Source organism: Zingiber officinale, chromosome 8A (assembly GCF_018446385.1).
Source record: "Zingiber officinale cultivar Zhangliang chromosome 8A, Zo_v1.1, whole genome shotgun sequence".
Taxonomy (NCBI): domain Eukaryota; kingdom Viridiplantae; phylum Streptophyta; class Magnoliopsida; order Zingiberales; family Zingiberaceae; genus Zingiber; species Zingiber officinale.
Window position 1 is genome coordinate 13,354,010 of NC_056000.1, and position 17,565 is coordinate 13,371,574.

General features: G+C 38.4%; 1 protein-coding gene and 1 pseudogene across 1 annotated transcript; both read right to left on the reverse strand.

Annotated features, from left to right (window-relative positions):
* Positions 1 to 1,294: 1,294 nt before the first annotated feature.
* Positions 1,295 to 5,227, reverse strand: LOC122012611 (octanoyltransferase LIP2, mitochondrial-like). The gene is made up of 2 exons (XM_042569211.1): positions 4,988 to 5,227; positions 1,295 to 2,679 (listed from the first exon to the last, which is right to left on the reverse strand). Exon 2 carries the CDS (start codon positions 2,614 to 2,616, stop codon positions 1,912 to 1,914), a length of 705 nt encoding a protein of 234 aa, XP_042425145.1. The 5' UTR covers positions 2,617 to 2,679; positions 4,988 to 5,227; the 3' UTR covers positions 1,295 to 1,911.
* Positions 5,228 to 8,608: 3,381 nt separating this feature from the next.
* Positions 8,609 to 17,565, reverse strand: part of LOC122010530 — a 54,485-nt pseudogene continuing 45,528 nt past the window's right edge.

The following is a 17,565-nucleotide window of genomic DNA, read 5'->3' on the forward strand; positions in this document are numbered from 1 at the left end:
AATTAAAATTTTGTTGCTATCAGTATGAGTATTTACTCTAATAAATTTTAGATATTCCTTGTGCAAAGGACCGTTATACTAAGATAAAATATTTCCATGATTTACCAACCTGTATATTATCGTAGGGCTGACAATACTGAATCCTTTAGAGTAAACAATATCACCTGTTTCTCCAATAGAACTAAAATCGGTGAAGGTTCATTTTTAGTGTTCAATTTCTGTATTATCGAATCAATCAAATTCAACAAGCAACCCACCCAACTAAAATATAAAAATCAGAAATTGAATGAAATACCATGAACAAAAAGCAACATTCTGTGAGTAACAAACAAGCACCAAAAAATGACTAAAATTTGAAAACAACCGCAGTTTGCAGCAGTATCTCATACAGTAATAATTATCTGAACATCAAGAAAACATTTCTGTGAGTGCTTTCACTAAATCAATTTATTTGAAGAGAGGCTGCCCTTACTTAGCAATGTCTGATACAAGCACCTGTGGGAACATATCAAAAGACATGATAAAGAAAAGGTGGAAGGACATAAAGAAAGAAACTTCATTTCCTTTAGTTTCACATTATGTTTCACATAAGATAAACTTCTCTAAGACTGAATATTTAGACATCCCTAGCATAGTGCCTTGGTTTTGTGGCTCCATCTCGAACTTCAAGATGGTATTAGAGTCAAAAAGCATGTTAAGAGGCATCCATCGATTAGCTGGGTCAATTAAATTGGGACAACTAATTGGATGTCTGTAACAAATTCAGTCAAACCAAACGTCGGGAATTGAGCTCGTGGATGAGAAACCAATTATGAATTCTATCGAATAGGTCTAGTGACTAGCGCATGAGATATTATCATCGTAAAATCTAAAATTCAAATCTCGACAAAATCGAGATAAATACCTCTCTTATGTGCTAATCACTATTTTAAAAACTAATAACTACCCATGATTTATCTTCTCCATATTGACCCTGAAACAAATTGACGAAAACGTTAAGACAAATATATTCATCTTTTACCACGATAGATGAGAAATTATGGTCCAATTGGCCCAATTACTTTGCCGTGATAGATTCCTTTAACCCCAATTTAATTGAACTTTTGCTTTTACATTTTAGTAATAAAAAAACAGATTGAAAATCAAATTAGAAAAGCATCGGCTAACTAATTTACTGACGAAGCGAATGGGATTAATTAAATTGCAAAAATCAACCTAGAAAAATGTATCTAATTTATTAGAACTATTAAAATAAGCATGTAAAAAAAAGATTATGAATGTATAGAAACATTGCTCTGCTCAACCTCAATGATGCCACCAGCACTCTCTTCAGTGTTGGTCCCTTGTTTGATATATCACGTCACCTAGTGGTGAACGGTGAACCTTCAGGGGATTATTGTGAAATAGTTAAACGTTTTCTTTGAAAACGCACATCATTCAAAAGTCAGCTTCTGGATTCAGTAACTCTCAAGAAAAGACCACATCACGATTTCCCCCGTCAACTTGAATTCATAGTTGACCAAATTGCCGCTTTTGTAAGAGTGATGTAGACACTACAGACACCTTCTAGTCAGCTAGCAATAACCAACCTCCTCCATTTGATGGTTCACTCGAGGCGGCTCTTAAGAAAAATGTCGAATCTCACATTGCAGGAAGGCAACTCAAGGTTGATCAAATGCAGGAGCATTGTGGATAATTCATACACTTGGGTTCTAACCATGTTTGTCCTTTGAACCCAGTTTAATTCTGAAATAAGAAGAGTACCTTTTCTCCCATAGTGTGTATCTCAGTGAAGAAGTCAATTCCTCCAGATGCCTATATAAAAAGCACAATGCTGTTGTCGTGACTCCATTAGCAATTTAAATGAAGTCAAAATGAAGGAATATGAACACCTAATCAACTCTCTCTTTGTTATTTGATTTCATCAGCTGGCAAAATTAATCCACCTTGACTCCACTGCATGTCTTTGAAATGAAAAGTCTTTGCGAAGGACTGAATAAGCTGATCATGGATTACTTCATCTTCTGGTAACTGCATCTGTGCTTCCCTCCTTAAGGATGTGACTCCTTTGTCTCGTATTCCACAAGGAACAATGTGCTTGAAATAGTTCAAATCAGGATCAATGTTGAATGCTAATCCATGTGAAGTGATGCCTGAAGATATCCGCACACCAATAGCACCAATTTTTCTATCGCCGACCCACACCCCTGTCTCACCGGCTTTCCCAGGATGTGCATTGACACCATAAAGGGATGCTACTTCTATCATTATTGATTCGAGGCCTTCTACATACTTCCTTGCACCAAATCCAATTGCTCTCAGAGAAATTATAGGGTAAATAATAGCTTGCCTTGGTCCATGGAATGTGATATCACCCCCTCTTTCAGTGTAATGAACTTCAGCTCCCATGGCTTGGACTTCAGATTCAGTAAGTAATAAATTGTGGTCCGTTCGCCTCTTTCCAAGTGTGTAGGTTGGTGGGTGTTGAAGGGATAAGATGGTATCCTGAATATTGCCAGCTTTTCTTTCACCAGAAAGCCTTTCTTGGAGTTTAAGTGCATTCAAATAGTTCACAATCCCAAATTTGTAGGCCTTGAGGGTCCGTTGTAGGCTCATTTGATACAACCTATGTTGGATGTGAACTAGTGCAGCTTTAGTTTAAGAGCTGAAGGAAACAGACTGAAACAAAAATTGAAAGTATTAGCATGGAATGAGATGCAATTAAAAGAAAATTGCATGATAAATTAAGTCACCAATGTAACAAGATCATAAATTTCCAATGAAGTACCATATGGCAATTGGCAAGGAACAAAATAGGAGAACCAAAGAAAATCCAAGAATTATAACAGAGGCTTTACAATTCTGTGGAAACAAGGGAAAGGAATTGTTGCTTGCTGATGATATACAGGTGATTGCCTTACATTTCTTTTTTAGATTTATGATTTAATTTTAAAATTATAATATTTGTATTTTCATTTAATCATAATTTAATGATAGAAGGGGAAGTTTGACACAACGGTAAATTACTGTTGTAAACAACCTCTTCCATAAGTCTACGTAAATGTGGTTCAACCCTTCCCAAAATCCTGCATCACATCGGCTGGAGCTTTGTGCCCCGAAATAATGCTAAATTGATTCATTTTTTAAAAAATACAACGACTATGTTTTTTCGTATAAAAGACTACTTATAGTAATCGCTAATGAGTGTAGTTTTTGAGGATTAAGAAACCACACACGAAAAGTGATGGAAGAAAAATATACCTATTCAGCACAAGTCAAAAGGGACGAAGCTAGCGGCGACCAAGGGCTTTTCTTTCCTCTTGAGTTCCCCCACATTGTCAGGTGGAAGGAAAATGGATTCGCGGAGTAAGGTTTGGGCGAGAGATGGAAAGGCAAATTGCGAGGCATCCGGTTTCAATCAATCATGATCGTCCAACATTTGGGCCATATATGGGCCGGCCAATAAGCTAGATTTAGATTTTAATGTGTCCAAACAAATTAACCGGCAATCGTACATTGTGCGTGTGGACACAAAACTCAAACACCAACCTATTGACCACACACTTAACTTTTTTTATTTAAACTTTATGTATTAAATAAATTGTTATCAAATTAAATCGAAAATATTAGTAGACCTGTGAGTTGTATAAAAAATTATTAAAATGATAAAAAGAAAAAGAGAAAGGAGTTACTCATATATTAATAAGCAAACATTATTACTCATCCTCATCTTTACTCGATGGTCAATGGGAAACTTTTTTGGGGCTAGAAATAACTGGACACCTATAATTTTATAAGAGAAGAGTGTACTACTTATTCGAGTCTCAAGGGATTATTAGATGATGGCACATTTTATTTTATATCTGCTTTACCCATTCAATGGTAATATTAAAAGATGAGGATGCGTAATAATATTTACTTATTAATATAAGAGAAATTCCTTTCTCTTTTGATTTTTATCATTTTAATAGTTTTTATACAACTCATAGGTCTACTAATATTTTCAATTTAATTTGATAACAATTTATTTCATACATAAAGTTTAAATAAAAAAGTTAAGTACGTGGACAATAGGTTGGTGTTAAAATTTTGTGTCCACACGCATAATGTAGCATTGCCCTTAATGTGCTTGGACATATTAAAATCTAAATCTAGCTTATGGGCCGGCCCATATATGACCTAAATGTTGGACGATCATGATTCATTGAAAAAGGATACCTCACAATTTACCTTTCCATCTCTCACACAAACCTAACTCCACGAACCCATTCTCCTTCTACCTGAAGGCGTGCACATGGTCATAGCTCCGGCCCTCTTAACTCGTGCTGAATAGGTACATTTTTCTTCAATCCTCTTCACTTTTCGCGTGTGGTTTCCTAATCCTCAAACCCTACATTCATTTGTAGATTAGAGGTTACTATAAGTAGTCTTTTATACAAAAAAACGTAGTCATTATATTTTTATCAGAGTCATGAGTGAGCCAAAGGTATGCACGCTCTGTCCCTTCCAAGCAACAGTTTTCTTTACACACAAGAGCAGGTGGATTTTAAGGACCATGTCTATCAGTTGAAAGGACCAAAGGATGACAATTTGTCCCGCCCCATACAAACTAGGTTTGCCGCAATGCTAACTTCGCTTGCCGCGTGAACTATAACAATGTCAGATCAAAAGCTAACTAAACTAACTACATGCACCTCTGAAGTAACTACACTAGTGTTATGTATATATCTCAGAAATTAACCAGGAGATCAAAGGAAAAAAGAAGAGTGAGCACAACTTGCAAAGTGGAGATACTAGAGACGTGCATGAAAAATATAATCAAAGCAACATAATTTTCAATTCAAAAACTGCCCTATTACTGTGGAGAGATTAAGCAAGAGGGTTTGCACCCTCTTTGAAATGGTTTATTGTATGTTACAGAGAAAGAAAAAGAAGTAGCTAATCATGCACGAAGGTAATCGAAAAGAATGAAGCAAGAAAAATCCACCTAAATATCAGGTATAATCGTGCTTGCTGCTGTGGAGCGTTGCCAGAGTGACGACGGCGACACCTACAGCAACGGCGAGCGGCGGCGTCGGCGCTACCGAGATGGGGTCCGAAACTCTCCACTGCTTTGATCACTATCGGGCAACGATTAGGGTTAGAGGAGGGTCGGAGGCGGAGGCGGAGGCGGAGGCGGAGGCGGAGGGACGACAGCGGCGAAAGGATTTTTATGTTTTTTTGTGGGTTGGTTAGGGTTGAGGGTAGAAAAGGTTCGGAGGGACCTTTTAATTGCACTTTTCGGAAAAAAAAAATTACGACCAATTTTAAAATTTACACCGCACCCCTTTCTTTCCTAAATTTTTTTGTTTCTCCTATGGGGACGGCTGTGAAAGATAATTAGGATGAATGTAAAGCGCAGCGTAGATAAGGGGAGTGTTGCGGTTCAATTTTTTGCTAGGACGTGTGTGAAAAAATTTGGATTGGGCAGTCGTGGGCCTAAAATATCCATGGGTAAAAAAGTCCACGAGTTTATCTTTGCCAGCGGAGTATTGATTCAATGTTAGACGGTGTTACAGGGTCAGTTAAGACCGTAAAAATCAACTGTCAATAATTTACTCCAACGCTTCCGTAATTTACTCTAAAAAACTGGTGGGAAATTTTTATAAATCTAACCAGTTGTCTTTAAAATTAATTGGATCATAACACCGAGATACTTGAGTTATAAAAAGAAACAAATAAATAAACAAATAATTTTTTTAAAAATAATTAATTGTATATGAGAGGTAAATTGCAGATATAAAATAGAATGTGTGGTCAACTCCTTTTAGACCCAAAGTATAAAACATACATGAAAGCTCTTGACTGGGTCAATAATTTTGAAGCAGATGAAGTTTGACATCTAAGAGCATGCATACAAGCATTCATAATGGTGGTTTTTGTACCGTTCCTTCATAGTTCTCATGTAAGTTCTTACATGTCATCAAAAATTAAGAAGCTGGGTTCAAAATATCGAAGAACCCAACTTCTTGGTGTAGGGGTCACACCAAAAAACTAAAAACCCATTAGAGATGCCCTTACAATTTACCAAATAAATTAGCTGGCGTGGAGGTATCAACAAGTTGTGCCTCAACCAAGCTCGAGTATGTAACAACCAGCGAGCCTAGTCTTGCCCGGCATGAGTTGGGCCCAGGGGCGTAGCTGAGATTTAAAAATACATAGGGTTGATCGTCGACATTGGTGTTCAGGCGACGATAATTGCGATCGAGTCATGATGATAAGACGGAATCGGCAAGGAGAGCAGCGATAACAAAACTATCAATAGGGATAGCAATGAATGTAATGTCGTGATGGTCAGAGAGGAAGGTAGCGATGGTAGATCGCGATTGTAGTTGCGACAATGTCCCACAGATATAGAGCGCTAATAAAGAGAAGGTTTGTCGTGATTATACTAGTCATGTCACGGCTAGACGCATGCGAGGAGGGACAAGGAAGGCGGCGGCACTAACTGCTCGTGGGATAGATAGAGCAATACATGTAGGGAGGTGAAGCAGCAAATAAGTAAAAATTTAGATTTAATTAAAATTCTTGACAATTCAATTGGGAGAAATAAGGATTGAAATGAAAATACTATAAATCATGTAGACTAAAATAAAATAAAAATAAAATTGAAATAAAATTTTACTCATAAATTTTTAAAAAATAAGTGGGGCTGGAGCCCATCCTAACCCAAGGGGCTCCGCCCTAGTTGGGCCTAGCATGAACCTCAAATGTAATGAAGGCACCTAGATCCATTTATGTGTCTAATCCTATCTAGATACCATCATTATTCCTCGAATGTAATAAGAATACCTTGTTACAGCTATTGATGACCAAGAATAATCTACTTGCAATTAGTTATGTATCATTTGGACGATCATTCTCAATTATCTCTATATTTTATCCTAATTTCAATAGGTGATCGACAATAATTAAATTACGATAGACTAAGTGGAGCGTTGCATCGCAAAAGTCGATAACAAGGATTCAAGCTCGAGAATCTGAAACTCATCCACATATGCATTGCCATTTTGAAGCCAAACCAGCAAAGGTGACAGACTCTAAATATTAATTATTGTTCCACTCCCCTTGATTCGGATAGCAATTTTCTCCACGGATTCGAAGTCTTGTGAGGAAAATTTAAAATTAGAATAGGGATCCCCGATTTATTCGAAGATGGGGGCGAGTTTGGAGATTTTTTTCAGGGATAGGATGGGTTCGGGACAAGTATGGGGATATTGTTTCCATCCTCAAACTCACATCGAAAATAATAATAATAATAATAATAATATAATAATAATATTATTATTATTATATTAATATTATTTTAAAAAATATTAATAATAATATTGATAATAATATTAATATTAAAAAAAATTAAAATATTAATAATAAATTTATTATTAATTCTGATATTAATATTAATAATAAAGTAATAATAACATAAAATTAATTTGAGAATGAAAATGGGAATGAGAGTAAGGATCGAGATTTGATCCTGATAATTTATGTTCGAAGATTCCTCCAACATGAAAAAGTAAGAATGAGGATGAAATTTAGAAAGAGAGATGAGGATGACAAATTCATCCCCGTCTCATTCCATTGACATCTTACCTAGCTAGGCAAGGCCCCTAAACCACATGCTCCTCATGTCTACAAGCTTATTAAATCGACGGCCAGAATTGAGCTCGTGGATGAGAATTTATGGTCCAATTGGCCCAATTACTTGGCCGCGATAGATTCCTTTTCCCCCTTAAAAATTGGATAATTGAACTTTTGCTTTTACATTTTAGTAATCAAAAACAGATTGAAAATCAAATTAGAAAAGCATCGGGTCACTAATTTACTGACGAAGCAAATGGGATTAGTTAAATCGCAAAAATCAACCTAGAAAATTTATTTGATATATCAGAGATCATTGTGAAATAGTTAAACGTTTTCTTTGAAATAAAGCGCACATCATTCAGAAATCATCATGCATTATTCTTGATTCGATAACACAATAACTCTCAAGAAAAGACCACGTCAGGATTTCCTCCGTCATAGTTGACCAACTTGCTGCTTTTGCAACAGTGATGTAGAAACTACAAACACCATCTAGTTAGCTAGCAATAACCAGCCTTCTCCACTTGGTTGTTCACTCGAGGTGGTTCTTCAGAAAAATGCCAAGTCTCATATTGCAGGAAGACAAGTCAAGGTTGATCAATTGGTTAGGCCAGGATCATTAAAGGAACATAAGAATATGATCAAATGCAGGAGCATGGTGGATAATACGCACACTTAGGTTCTAATCAGGTTTGTTCTTTCAACCCAGTTTATTTTTGAAAGAAGAGAAACTTTTCTCCCACAGTGTGTATCTCAGTGAAGAAGTCAATTCCTCCAGATGCCTGTATAAGAAGCACAATGCTGTTGTGTGACTCCATTAGCAGTTTAAATGAAATGCCAATTAAATGAAGGAATATGAACACCTAATCAACTCTCTCTTGGTTATTTGATTTCATCAGCTGGCAAAATTGATCCACCTTGACTCAGGCCACTGTATGTCTTTGAAATGAAAGATCTCTGCGAAGGACCGAATAAGCTGATCACTTCATCTGTTAGTAACTGCATCTGTCTCCCTCCGTAAGGATGTGACTCCTCTGTCTGATATTCCACAACGAACAATGTAACTGAAATAGTTCAAATCGGGATCATTGTTGAATGCTAATCCATGTGAAGTGATGCCTGAAGATATCCAAACACAGGTGGCGCCAATTTTCTATCGCCAACCCACACCCCTGTCTTACCGGCTTTACCAGGACGTGCATTGACATCATTGAGAGATGCACAGTCATACAGTTTTGATAGAATTTCTTTTGTTTTTACGTTAACTTGGTTTTTTTTTCAATTATTCGTGAGCACAATTTATTTTAGCATAATGAGTGATCACAATTCACTTCAATTGATTAGGGTCTGACTAGATAAAAAAAATTATTTATATTGAGAATATGTTATGAAAAAAATTTTAAATGTCTGAGTTCAGCTTATGTAAAATCATTAGATGTTTAGAAGGCTGAAAATATGAAGATTATTACTTGGATCAATAATTCTATTATACACTCCATTGATGCTTAGTTGACCAAGTACAAGACAACTAAAGAGGTTTAAGATCATCTAGAAAAATTATACATGCAGTCTAATTTTACTAAATAATATCAATTGGAAACAGATATCCGCGCACTTTGGCAACAAGATATTGACGACCAGGATTTTTATTCTATCATGCCAGAACTATGAGACCAATTGACACTCACAGAATTCTCAGAATTGCGAGTATTCCCATCTTATGTCATTCATAGAGAAGAACAGTGTTTGGATCAATTCTTGATGGCTCTTCATGATGACTTTAATGAATTGCGTGGAAAATTTTTGCATCAGTCCTCTCCCTTTGTTGATTTAGTAGTACATAAATTACCTTAAGTCTCAGGTTGATAAGAGGATTATTACACCATCTACGTCATCTGTTTTTGCAGCACCACAATGACCTACGCCTTATAATCAAAGTAAGTCGATTTCAAAGGTTTCTAATGATGAATGTGCTTATTGTAAAAAAAATTGACATTAGAAATTTCAGTGTCCATTATTGTTGAACAAAGGTAAACTATCACAGTAGCAAAAACAATTATCGTAACAGCAGTATCAGCAACAACGACCTCAACAACCATCATTGCTACACTATAATGTTTTATGGAAATATGGTAATCAACCACAACAGTTATCATTTGGACTTCCTCAGTTTAGCAATGCAATGGTTGCCCCCTATTTTGATCCACATATACTTGAGCAGTTTCAACAGTTCCTTGCTTCATAACCTTTTATCATGTCTACTTCTTCTCATATAGGTTTGTCATCCTCTAGAGCATCAGGTATATTTTCCTCTTTGTGTATGTTAGATTCTAGAGCCTCTCATCGTATGCCACCTGACTTGTTATCTTTTATCTCCTTATTTTCTTATTCATCTTTATCAGTTGTGACTATTGATGGTTCTCCGATACCATTAATAGGTATTGGTTCTGTTATTACAACTTGCTTGTCTTTTCTTGATGTTTATTATATTCCTAATCTTACACTTTATCTTGTTTTTGTTAGTCAATGTTTGAGTCTGGATATTTAATTTGTTTTCTTCATCCAATTGTTAAGTACAGAATCTGGGACTCAGAAGGTGATTGAGACAGGTCATAGGCAAGGGAGACTCTATATCTTGGATAAGTTTCAAGTACCAGATGTTGCAGCTTCTAGTGTCGATTTGTCATCTTTTTGATTGAGTCATTCTTCTTCTGATTTTTATTTGTGGCATACTTGTCTAGGTCATGTTTATAATTTTTAGCTTTATTTGGAGTATTAGGAACTTTTAAAAGTCATGATATTTCTTATTGTAGTGGTTGTAAACTGGTAAAAAAATTTAGACTATATTTCAATAAAAGTCTATCTTTTTCTCCTAATCCTTTTAATCTTATTCATTTTGATATGTAGGGACCTTTTCCTGGTGGCAAAAGGCGATTTGTTCGCCCCCAATGCCTCCGCTAGCCCATTCCCAAGGCAATACCGGAGAGGTAAATCATGGGTGGCTCTAGCCTTGGACGGTTGAATAGTGCATGGGGGAGGGCAGACACCTAGCTACTAGACGAGATTTGACCCCAGACCTTATAGTGACAACACCACTATACGCTAGCCAATTGTTAGTCTTGAGTGGGGGCCTTCTCCTATTACTACAAAAAGAGATCAAAATATTATGTTTCTTTTATTGATGATTACACTCAGTATACTTGGGTTTATCGCATGAAAAATATATCTGATTATCTTATCATCTTCAATGACTTTAAAGCTCTTGTCAAAACTCAACATTTAGTTGTTATTAAGTGTTATCATTGTAATTTGAGGAGCAAGTATACTTCCAATATTTTTTCTCATTTACTTGTATTAGAAGGTACTATATATCAAAGCTCATGTCGAGAAACACCTTAACCGAATGGGGTTACAGAAAGAAAGTATAGACATTTTGTTGAGACAACCTGTTAGTTCTTATTGCTTGTAGATGCTCCTAGTGTTTTGGGAGAGAAACAGTTCTTACTACTACTCATGTAATTAATAGAATTCTAACTTCTCACAATTCAAGTTTATCTCATTTTCAAAAATTATATGGTGGTGCTCCTGATTATTCCTTTTTACATATTTTTGATTGTACATGTTTTGTTCTCCGACCACACGTCGAGTGTGATAAGTTGTCCTCTATGTATGTTTTATGTATCTTCCTTGGTTATAGTGTTAGATAAAAGAGATATCGTTGTTTTTTATCTAGTTAGTAAAAAATTATATGTTTCTCATCATGTTGTATTTTCTGAGCATATTCCTTTTTTCTCCATACTTTTTCTATCACATGATATGACTCATGCATATTTTATTCGTATTGATTCCTTTAGTATTGACATCGACAAAGCCTCCCCATAGCTACTCTTCCACATGTATGGTGTACATATCTAATAGATCCACCAATTCGATGAGTTCCCACCATCAACTTGATCTAAACACAGTTTTTTTTTTTTTGCCACATGAACACTATGATTGATGTGTTGTATTCCTTCTTCATCAAACTTGGCAAGCTAAATTCACTGCCACCCTTGTCTGTCTCAAGACAACAAGCAACTAAACAATATGTAGTTCCATCGCAGTCAGTCATGAATCATCCGACAAGATTTTTTTTCACATAGATACAATTCTATTCTAGCACCAGTATATTCATTTCAAATATATATTTTAATCTTAGGGAAAGCTTACAACTTTCAATTAACAATTAACGATTAAAATTAAAAGAGCCATAGAAATTCATGGGAAGAGATGAAAATAAAATAAAGTTGATACGGAAAATAGTAGATGATCCAGATTATAGAGCGGAGATAATAATTAAGATGACGTGATAGTCAAAAGTCAGGAGGAGGTGATAGTCAGGGTTAAGGACTACGCGTCTAAGCGATCCACTCCTCTTCGCCCGACCGACTTTACGTCGGTCAGACCTAGGGCCCAGTCCTCTCACTTCTCATGGGCAAGGCTCACAACATAATCTTGGCCAATTTTATGCCGATCGAACACAAAGGCTCAATCCCCTCATTTCTCATGGGCAAAACTCCTAATCCAATTCTTGCCATCTTTACATCGGTCAAACCCCCAGGGCTCAATCCCCTCACTTTTTATGGGCAAGACTCACAATCTAATCCTGGTCGGCTTTACACCGGTTGGACCCAGGACTCAGTTCTCTCATTTCTCATGGGTAAGACTTCCAATTTAATCTTGGGCGACTTTACGCTCGTCAAACCCCTGGCTCAGTCCCTTCATTTCTAATGGGCAAGGCTCTTAATCTAATCCCGATCAGCTTTACGCCGGTCGGACCCCATGACTCAGTCCCATTATTTCTCATGGGCAAGGCTCTCATTCTAATCCTTGTCTGCTTTATGCTGGTCGGACCACAGTGCTCAATCCCCTCACTTTTCATGGATAAGATTCCCAATCTAATCTTAGCCGACTTTACGCTGGTTGGACCCCAGTGCTTAATCCCCTCATTTCTCATAGGTAGGGTTCTCAATCTAATCCAGATCAATTTTATGCCGATCGGACCCCAGGACTCAGTCCCCTCGCTTCTCATAGGTAAGACTCTCAATCTAATCCGGGCTGACTTTACGCCGGTCAAACCCTAGGGCTTAGTCCCCTCATTTCTCATGAACAAGACTCTCAATCTAATCCCGATCGTCTTTACGCCGGTCGGACCCCCCGAGCTCAGTTCCCTCACTTCTCATGGGCAAGACTCTCAATCTAATTCTAGTCGGCTTTACGCCGGTCAAACCCCTAGGGCTCAGTCCATTCACTTCTCCTAGGCATCATCCCAGCCTTACTCATAGTTTGCCTCTTAGTCAATCGGACTCCGGGGGGACAACACTGTCAGAGAATCGTAACAACTTATTAGAAAATAATAGTTATTCGTCAGGGAATATTCTAATACTTTGCCACATACAACCTACAGAACCTTTCTCTATCCAATGGAAATTCTCTACCCAATGGAAGTTCATTATACATCTTCTTTCACCCGACACTCCTTGACATTCGACATTTTCTAATGCCTTATAATTGCAGAGGTTATAAAAGACAGTATAAAAAATGAAGTTCTCTCTGTTAATCAGGTATGTGTTAAATAGCAATTTTACTTATGTGTACGCATTTACTATTTTTCATCTTGATCTCTCTTCTAACTTCAGCGTCGGAGGGCCTATAGCAGGGACCTCTTCTCTAGTCCTCATTCTAACGCTTCCGGATGCTTGGTCTGTGGTCTTTGTAAGGTCTTGGGTACCACCAGCTATCCTCTCCCTTGAGACCCAGATTCCTTCCTTCATCAACGTTCTTGCTATCGTCATCGATACCCCCTTCTGACTCAATGTCTGGATGAGATCAAATTTGACATTATCTGTGGGAACACATTCACATGTTTCAGAATGTGAAAATAGAGGACATCGGCAAAATCAACGTCACTATGATGCTTGAGGAATACAAATTATTCAAGGAGCCCAAGATGTGAGCGACCTCAGAAAAATAGACTGCAAATTCTCACCCATGTCGCACACCTATGGCCTTGAAGGATGGGCCCTCCACCTTGGATGGAAGGTCTAAGAGGAAGTGGTCATGTGACTTCCTTGGGCGTTGTATCGAGTCCTTTGAGAAGGTGGCAACAGAATGGAATAATCTTAGGCCTCCTCGGCCGGAAACTCACCCTCACAGGATCCGAAGAGAGGAAAAGCCCTAGCCATTCAGGAGATGCTTGAACAACTCAACGCCCCTTTCTCCTAGGAAGTCTTAGACGAGAAACTTCCTAAGGGTTACAAGCCCCTATCTATCAGAGAATATGAGGTTAACAAGGACTCGGAGGATCACCTTTGTAAATTCCAAAACTCCACCTTTCTCCACTAGTATAGCGACACAATAAAGTACCGAGTGTTCTTGATCACTTTTCAGGCTCAATATAGAGATGGTTTGATAGACTGTCGATTAGGTCTATCACTTGCTTCAAAGAATTTAAAAACATTTTCCTACACCTCTTTGCTAGTTGCAAGAGGTATCATAACACTAATCATAGTCTATTTGTCCTCAAACAAGGAGCCATAGAGTCTTTCCAGGCATACATCAAGCATTTCAACCAGATGACGCTTGACATCCTATCCGCCACCTCTAAGATATTAATAAACACCTTTTCTCAAGGTCTATTGGAGGGAGATTTCTTCTAAGCCCTTATATGGAAACCCGCAAAGGATTTCGACGATTTACTAGGGAAAGTGACCAAATACATTGATGTGGAGGAAGCTCAAGCCGACCGAAAGAAAGAAATAAAACCCCCACTCCAACCGATCTGGCGAAGAGGTCACCGTCGAATCCTGTCCATCCTAAAGATCAGCAGCCGAATTTTTTGTCGGTTCAAGACTTCAAACAATTCAAGGATGCTTTCCTGCACCATTTTATTAGTAGTAGGAGGTATCAAAAAACTAATCATAGTCTATTTTCCCTCAAACAAGGAGACACAAACTTTTTGCAAACATATATTAAACGTTTTAATTAAGTGGCGCTCGACATCCCGTCCACCATCTCTGAGATATTAATAAGCATCTTTTCTCAAGGCCTGTTGAGGGAGGTTTTTTCTGAGCCCTCATCCGAAAAGCCATAGAGGACTTTGATGATTTATCAGGGAAAACGGTCAAATACATTAATGTGGAGGAAGCTCAAGCCACCTGGAAGAAAGAAATAAAGACTAGCCCCAACCGATTTGGTGGCATAGTAGGTTGGGGCCATTTGAGCTCCTGTTAACCAGTCTACCCCGTAAGAGGCCTAGTACTGCACTTACCATCGGTTTCACACTCATGACAAAAGAAATTATCTCCAGTTCACTCGAAATTCTCACCGAGCAGTCGAACTAGGCCTACCTCTGCTCGAAATCACGCCTCAACTTCTGAGACAACAAGCTAGCAACCTTAACATCTTTGCCTGACCAGCTAATCCATCTAAAGGGAGAGAAGATCCAGGTGGCTTATCGAGCAGTAAAGTAAAAGAGATGAGGGAAACCCGGGAGGAGGAGAACCGGAGAAATGTCGCCATCCGAGACATTATGTAGACGGATCCCCTACTCGGCTAGAAAGTCAAGTAGGGTCGGTCAGAAATGTAACTAAGCTAGTACCCCATGGGGATGAACAGTAGAAAATCCTCAAGGGACTTGTGTCCAAAATATCGAAGTTGAGAAGCTAAATTGCCTAGGGAGCGTGAATTATGCCCATCTTTATGATAGTTGAGGAGCATTATCTAATGAACATATTCCAGGCTCTCATCCCAGTGCGAGTTATAAGCGAACAGGATTCTCGCATCCCAATGGTCGGATTTCAAACTCTCGCCCTTGTGCGAGTTATAATTGAGTAGGGCTCTCGCATCTCAATAACCGTCTAGTCGAATTCCAAACTCTTGTCCCTATGCGAGTTATAAGCGAACATGACTCTGTGTCTCAACGACCTTCTAGTTGGATTTCAGACTCTCGCCCCTGTGTGAGTTATAAGCGAACATGACTCTTACATCTCAACGTCCATCTGGTCGAATTTCAAATTCTCGTCCCTGTGTGAGTTATAAGCAAGTAAGGCTATCATGTCCTAATGATCATCCGGTCGAATTCTAAACTCTCGTACCTGTGTGAGTTATAAGCGAGCAGGGCTCTCGCATCCCAATGGTGGTTTAGTCAGATTCTAGACTCTTGCCTCAGTGAGAGTTATAAGTGAGCAAAACTCTCACGTCCCAACGACCATCCAATCGGATTCTAGACTCTCACCACTGTGCAAGTTATAAGCGAGCAGGACTCTCACATCTCAACGACTGTCATATGGGATTCCAGACTTTCACCCTTGCTCGAGTTATAAGTGAGCAGGGCTCTCATGTCCCAATGATCTTCCGGTCGGATTCTAGATATTCGCCCCTGGGCGAGTTATAAGTGAGCAGGGCTCTCACATATCGCGTCTATCACTTCCGGGCCAGGATTAAAATTTGTTCGACTCTTATCTCTATAGTCACTCTACCCAGCTCTTATCTCTACAACTCCTCTGTCAGACTCTTATCTCTACAACCACTCTGTCTAGCTCTTATCTCTATAGCCGCTCTGTCAAACTCTTATTTATAGTCACTCCACCCGACTCTTATCTCTACAATCGCTTTGTCCAGCTCTTATCTGCAGCTGCTCTGCCCAACTCTTATCTCTACAATCGCTCTGCTCTTATCTCTACATCCGCTCTGCCCGACTCTTATCTCTATAGTCGTTCTGCCCCGCTCTTATCTCTATAGTTGTTCTGCCCAGTTCTTATCTCAACAGTCACTCTGCCCGACACTTAGCATGATTATTATGATGCTTAGTAATACACGCATATTGTAACCCTTCAACACTACACCCCCAACCTCATTATTTGATCAACACTCGAACACGAGAGTTAATCATTTTTCTATAGAGAATGAAAGAGTAAACAGAATGACAAGTAAGGATAATAAACCAACATAGAAGTCAATATGTCATCAAACAAGCACACAATATAAAGATAATCTAATTAATCAAACCCAGAAAAAGTAGCCTCTGGTGTCTCTCCTGCGATTCTTTCATGAACCAAAAAATTCATCAGGCGGATTAGTCATTTGGTGTCCTTCCTCATGGGGGTGCCGGACTGCTCCTCTAACCCTAGGTACGAATGTGTGGTCGAACGACAGCTTGAACAGAAATAGGTCGCTCACCCCATTTTCAAACATTTGTATGCAAGCAAGGTGCCAACTTAGATTTAGTTCGTTCTAATTCGACTTGTAGGGAGCTCAACTCAATCACTCATAGGTCCAAGTATTGTTGTTGCTGTAGTATTGTTAAATCCTTAGCCTGTGCCTTCCTAGGCATGCAGGAGATCATGAAAGCATGCATCATTTTAAGGTCATATAGTTCCGTAGTACTTTGCGCTAAGTCCATAGAGGTTTTTTTCTTAAAGGCAAGCTCGGCTCAGACTTTGGATTGGGCAACAAATAGATGTACCTTGAGTTCCTTCCGGTTCGAGTAATGGAATCCGGACTTGCAACGCCTCCACTAAGGATTCCTCCTTTTCAACAAGTAATTGAGTTCGGTGTTTCACCTCTAGCTGTAGATATCGGATCTCTTCAATCAGCATTCTGGGATGAGATTCTGACTCCATTACCTTGAGTGATTCACCGAAGGGCAAGGAAGAAGCACAACAAGATAAAGGAGAGGAAGGTATTAGGAGTCGGGTGCTCCTTTTTAAAAGAATGATCATGAGATAAATTATACGATCTCATTAGGAGAAGAGTCGCCTCCTAGAACTATTGGATTAAAGGGTAGGTGGATTGTCATAGAAAGTTGCATGTTGATGGTATTACCAGGGAAATATAAAGCGGATAGATGCACAACGGTATTGGAATGGAGAGATAGTTATGGTGACAACAAAAGGCGAAGAG